Source organism: Centrocercus urophasianus, unplaced genomic scaffold (assembly GCF_019232065.1).
Source record: "Centrocercus urophasianus isolate 14NV4802_14NV808 unplaced genomic scaffold, USGS_Curo_1.0 seq_10, whole genome shotgun sequence".
In the NCBI taxonomy this organism is placed as follows: Eukaryota; Metazoa; Chordata; class Aves; order Galliformes; family Phasianidae; genus Centrocercus; species Centrocercus urophasianus.
In genome coordinates, this window is record NW_024884142.1 from 88138676 (window position 1) to 88144806 (window position 6131).

Here is a 6131-nt window from a genome sequence, read left to right on the forward strand (position 1 = left end):
TTCTCATATGCTGTTTAGTTTTAGAAAAAGAGATACACAGCTGGATAGCGATACATTCAGTCAAGGCAAGTCTTGTCTTTGTCACTCAGATCTTGAGCATCTTCCTTAGAGGTGTGGGGGGGAACCAGCAAGCTTTGAGAGAGAGGTTTTGTGGTGATTTTGTGCAGGTGTTCCCCACCTCAGTTTTGGCCCTGAAGTCCAGACAAGAAAAAAACTCGTGGGTGGTAGATCCTCTGAAAATCATGACAAAATCATGACGAAAGTTGGGTCAGTGACAGAGAGAAACAGGAACATCTGCTTTATGCAACCAAGGTGTCATCCAGACTTCAAAATAGCATTTCAGCATCTGCAGATAGAGAACGGATGATAAAGTTCAGCTGTCGGCTTGGTGTTCCCAGCACTGTGGGCCAAGGTGTGGGAAGAGAGAATGGCATCCTTCTGTGCTCTGCCCCAGCCTAGGGAAAACACTGTTTGTCGAGTGCCCGCATATTAGTGAGAAAGGCCCTGCAAGGGTTTTCTCATCCCAAGAAATGTCTATATGTAGTATCTACTCTGTATGTAGCACCTGGTTCAGCTCCTTCTAGTCAGGATATTGTATACCTCCTGTATTCAGGAGGTAGAAACCTGCCTCACTGTAGCTGGCTCTGCACAGAGGAGGCTTGTACGTCTGTGGGAACATAACAGAGCTGGTTTGAAGGTGACAACACAGCTAGAGACAGCCAAGGATCACCTGTGATTCCTGGGTACCTCCCTGAGGAAGTAGTACATACCTGTTGCAGATTTTTCTTCCTCTGGAAGTGACAGTTGTCCAGGTTGGAGTGCCCTCTCTTCTCACACACTGTGCGGCCAATTTCCACATGGAGCATGTATTTCAGACCTCTGACGATCTAGAGAAAATGGTTTCCTCCTTTAAAGCAGGCTCAGGGGAAGGGATGCTGAAATGAAATTCTGGCTAGGGATCAAGCACTACATCTGTCAGTTGTGTGTGGTGTTGTAGATGTGTTTTATGGGGATGGGTGGGAGTGCCTCATGTGGAGCGGTTAAGTGGGATAGAGGGACTTGTGCTGCTTATGTTAGGGCACTGTAGAGCAGTCCTGAGGAGGATCAAGGCTCCTGTGTCTCAGGTGCTCTGTAGCAAGGGTCAATAGATGGTGGAGGACCACCAGAAATGCGTTCTCTTCTTACCTGTACCATAGCTTTGTTTATTTGCCGTTCTTTAAACAGAAATAGGTCGTTGGAGCTGTTGTTGTATTGGTAAACCCCAAAGCGAGCTGCCTTGCGAACGCCAGGATTGTTGGTGTTCATTGGTACTGGGAAGCCAGGATTCACGGTTGAATGAGGTGGTGGTATGTATGTAGCTGGAAAAACACAAAATGCAATCATAGAACATATGCAGTGGCTGAAATAGTGGGTGGTTATTCAGGACTCTGGACTAATGCTAAGCCTTCTTACTTGTCCCATGCACTTCATAGAATCATCACAGAGTGGCTTGGGTCAGAAAGGACCTCAAATATCATCTAGTTCCAACCTCTGTGCTGCAGGCAAAGTTGCCTACCACTAGATGTGCTTTAGGAAGACTGGTCATCTCCATTAAAAAGTAATTTTCCTTTAGATGTTTGAAATAGCAAAGCAACCCATGAAATGGTTGCAGAGCTGAGACTGCCTGAAGGAAGCCTGGCTATTGTGAGCACTTAGGAAGTTTCTGGCCCAGCACCTATCTCAAAGCAAGGCTGGGTTTGAATCTATCTATAATCTAGAGCATGATGCTCAGAGTATAGTGTAATTTTGGTAAAATATCAAACACTGACTGGCAGAACTGTACTGCTTTGTTGGCATGCCAAGACATAAGCATACTTCCCCTTCACCTCCCAATAGTTTTGATGTTCTTGTTTTTGTTTTAGGGAAATACAGATTATGATATCTTTCAGTTCCTGAAATACAAGGGGAAGAATCCTCAGCCTGTACAGGTTGTTGTGCTGCTGCCAAGGAAAAGACCTGCCACTCCAGGAGTGGCCCTTGGAGTTGCCTGTGTGTGTAGGCAGCAAGCATGTGCACGCAAACTTGCACTCAAAGCTTGTACTAATTTTCTGCAAAGCTCAAGCTGTTTGTCACCTCCAGCTTTTTTTCACAGCTAGATGTCAATAACAGCTGTGCCACAGAGCATAACCTGTGCATGTAAGCCAGTTTCTACTGAGAAACATAATTTAACTTTCTCCACAGTAGAACAGAGCCAATCCAGTGACCCCGTCTGCTTGAAGACAAATGAAACAAAAAACCCCACCGCCAGCAACATAGAGCATTACATGCCACCACCAGTACAGGAGTCATAGAGGCTCATAGACCTAGCAGCCTAGTTCTGGAGATATTTCTCAGGCAGGGCATCTTGTCCTCTGCTCAGCTTGTGGGTAAGATCTTTTCAAAGCATCTGTTTTGTCCCAAATGGAGTTTGCTGTACGGCTAAGATGGTGGAGCCAACAGGCATTGCCAGGGGGAGCAGCTGTACAGACCTACGCAAAGACCAGAAAGAGGCTTGGAGCAGAGCAGGACCTTGATCTGGGCTTTGTCCACATGGCTCTCCCCTTCCTCAGAGATCTCAGTGCTCTTTTTTGCACCAGCAATACCTATTAAATAGCTTATTGGATCCTGCTGTTTCTTGAGCCTTCTGAGCTAGCAACTGAGACAAGCTGTCCAGTTGAGAGGAGCTCTCTAGCTTGGGTTCTTCTGGCTACTCTTCAGGACTTTGTTTGAATTTATGCCCTTATGTCAGTTGGAAAGGCAGATGTGGCAATGGTGGGGTTGTTGACAACACATGGTATCCTTTGTAGATGGAGGAAATAATATCATTTTTTTCAGTATTAGCACGAGTTCTCTGTGGCTTAATAGCTCTCAGCACTTCTTGAGTCATAGTGACATCCCTGTTAGGTGTGGGATGGCAGGGTGGGGGCAGCTGAAGTCGCACTGCATGTATGGGAAGGAAACACTGAATTGTGTTACTCAAACCAGTGTCCAGAGTGCCCTTATTCCTATGACTGCGGTGCCCCATAGATACAGCAGTCTCACATGTGTCAAGTACTCTGAAATGCAACATCTGGAGAGGTGAGTTTAGTCTATCAAATTGGACCTAGTGTGGTCTAGGCATGTAGCAGGCTGGTAGGACTTGCAGCATGTGTCACAGGCAGATGATAGGCTGCTGTATTTTTGCTCCAGCTTTCACTAAGGGGTACTGGGCATCTTACCTCCTTCACCCAAGGTGATTTTCTATTGAGTATGATTCACAATGGGGTAAAGTGAGTATAAAATTTTGCACACCGTGGTCTGAAATAAGTTTTGCTGTTCAGAATAATTTGCACCACTTTATTTTTTACAAAATCCTGAAACACTCTGGTGTGAGGCACCTGTAGTTCTCCTTACTACAAACTTTTCTGACAGGAGTCCCAGCCTGGGTGGGGGGAGAGGCACTGTGTGGCTTGGCCACGCTGTAAAGCTCTCTGAGGATGTGGTCTCATAGGGTGGGAAACAACTTCTACTGCCCTGTGGGGAGAAGCTTTGGGTCAGAGCACTTGTTTTATAGACCTCATTGTACTTCTGGGTTTGAATGTGGAGAAATCTAGCTTCCCTCCTCCTACTTCTATAGGGTAGACTTTTCTTGCTCTGAGTTAGCAGGCAACTGCCTGTTGTTAAACAAGAGAGGGCTGTTCTTGCAAACGTGAGCCAAGTGTTTTATCAAAGGATCTCTCCTGTGCTTTCCGCATTGAGAAATAACTTGGAGGTCCTGTTCCTGCAGTATGAGAACAATCCTATGGATGTTGCTTCCCAGCCTGCAGGATAGCAAATAGGGAACAGATATTCTTTTCTTTCCCCTCCACGAGGTACTTTCAGAACCTCTTCCCCCATTACTGGGAGCGAGGCTGGGTTTTATCTTTACATGTAAGACGCAGCAGAGTTCCTGCATGCCTCTGCAACCCCCAGAGGAAACCACAGACGAAACAAAAAGCTGCTGGCTAACCAAAGGCCTGAGTGCATTCATAGTTTCTGCATGTAGGAACCAAAGTAATGCTGTAGTAGAGCTAAAACCTTCAGAGAGAAAATGTTCCTGTCTGCTGCTTTCATTCCGAAGATTTAAGGCTAGCTGCCATCAAGAGTGTTTCTTTGCTCAGCAAAGGAAGTGGTAGGGAATAATGTGACACTGAAGTCATCTAAATGGTACCGTCTCAAATGCCCATCTGTACTTACCAGACAAATTGTTCCCCAGTCTTTAGATTTAGTAATGAAGGTCATGCAGAATTTAAACAGTGACAAATAAGTTAAAACTGTAAGTTGACTTTGACACTGTTAGATGATGTTCCTGGATAATGTGGCTTGCTACAGGGAGAGAAGGTCTTTCAAGCGGGTAGAGTTTCAGCTGCAGTTGAAGGGCAGCAGACAGAGAAAAAGCCAAGCTCACAGGACCTGAAGCACAAGGAAAACAAATGATTTCCCACTCTTACCATCACAAGTGCAGGTGAAGCCCCAGAGCGCTAAACAGCAAAGAGTGGTGAAGCTGCGGGTGAAGTTTGCTGCCATCTCCACTGCATCAGAAGAGGAGCCTGCCAACGTGAGCAGTGACTGCCCTGCTTCCTGCAGGGGAAGATGTCTCTGTGAGAGCTTTTTATTGGCTGGGAGGGATCCTAAACTCTTTAAAAAAAAAAAAAATCACCCTGAATGATCACAGCTCTGAGACTGCCTGTCTCCTGCTAATGACTGCATGTCTCACAGCCCTGCCAAAGGCTCTGCCCTGGTGACTGCAAGTCCCACCTCAGATGGGGACTTTTGCTTTGTGATCCTCAAAGGGCTGTGCAGAAATGTGGGCAGATATGTGTGATGTAATACCATTCTGTGCTCTGGGACATGTTGTGGGGTAACAAGAGTAACGGTCATATGCTTTAAGTTTCATGGGGAAATGTAACCCCTATGAAATGGGCAGTGAGCCTTTGCGGTGGGGTTCTTGACTTGTATATGGGTGGCTGCGTGTGGGGAAGAGTGACAGAAGATGAGTCTTGCTTCCTATGATGTGGATATAGCTAAAATCACCAGCTGCCGCATTCAGGAGAGAAGAAAATGAGCTGTCACCACAAAGGGCAGAATATGGTGGACCTCAGTTTGCATATGCGTGCTTGTTTCAGGTGATGAACTGTCCTTCTTTGAGCAAAGCCACCTTATTGCTGGAGGAAAGTCCTAAAGTAGTGTGGGCAGCATGTAAGAAGACAAAGAAGGCTCATTTTAGTATTTCTCAGTTGGAAGAGACTAGGCTGAAATGTCCCTCTGAAAAGGACTGGGGCAAATGTAGTGAGTCACACTTACCATCAGTCCTTCTTGCACAGGGCTTCTGAATCAGACCCAAAAGCCTAGGAAATGTTGAGAGAATGAGAGATATTATATTGGTTGTGGTTTTTGCTGTTTCTTTTTGTTTTGATCTCACATGGTGGCCTGACCTTGGATGCAAGACATCAACACATCTCTGGTGTGTAGCTATAACCTATTTGCCACCCTTCTGCATGATGAGCCAGGAAGGAGTTTGAGATTCCCCCATGACTTTCGTCCCTTTCCTTCTCTTTTTGCCTTCTGGTGAGTCATGGCCTTCTAATTTGAGGGGGGCAGGAATGGGTCTGCTCAGGGATTTGGGGGGAATCTTTTAAAGCATATATTCTTCTTTTGCTTAAAACACGTGCATAGGGAGGCCACTGGCAGAGCAGGTTTGGTGTGAGCGGAGTGATGCCTAACAAAGGCAGAGAGGGTGGTTAGAAGCTCACAGCCTGGTGGGGTGGCAGTGGGGGGCCAGAGCTGCCAGGCCAGCTCAGCTGTTGGCACTAGAGGGCACCAGAAGGTAAGACACCGTGCCAGCGGAGTTATTCCACAGTAAACACAGCGTATGCCTTAAGCAAATAGCTAGCCCTGACCCAGGCCAGATGGAGCCTGTGGGCTTTCTGCTTTAAGCCGGTTAAATGGATCTGAAAGACTTGTATGGCTGAAGAGCTCTTTTCTTCGCGAGGGATTTTGCAGAGTGTACTCATTCTCGCTGTTTAGCTTGATTGTTAGAAGCGGTGTGCAACTGCATGTTCTTTTTTGACAAAAATAAAAGCTCACTAATTTTA

At 46.3% G+C, this 6131-nt stretch overlaps 1 protein-coding gene across 1 annotated transcript; it reads right to left on the minus strand.

Annotated features, from left to right (window-relative positions):
• Nucleotides 1–4647, minus strand: CST7 (cystatin F). The gene is made up of 4 exons (XM_042825429.1): nucleotides 4488–4647; nucleotides 1186–1358; nucleotides 771–887; nucleotides 1–346 (listed from the first exon to the last, which is right to left on the minus strand). The coding sequence occupies exons 1-4, from the start codon at nucleotides 4561–4563 to the stop codon at nucleotides 269–271; spliced, it is 444 nt and encodes a 147-aa protein (XP_042681363.1). The 5' UTR covers nucleotides 4564–4647; the 3' UTR covers nucleotides 1–268.
• Between the last annotated feature and the right edge of the window lie 1484 nt (nucleotides 4648–6131).

Excerpts from the sequence above, each read along its gene's own strand:
- CST7 (XM_042825429.1), bottom strand. The coding sequence starts at position 4,563 with ATGGCAGCAAACTTCACCCGCAGCTTCACCACTCTTTGCTGTTTAGCG. Across the intron at positions 1,359-4,487 it reads CTTCACCTGCACTTGTGATG|CTACATACATACCACCACCT; the intron begins GTAAGAGTGGGA and ends GTGTTTTTCCAG. Across the intron at positions 347-770 it reads GGAAGAAAAATCTGCAACAG|ATGCTGAAATGCTATTTTGA; the intron begins GTATGTACTACT and ends CTCTATCTGCAG.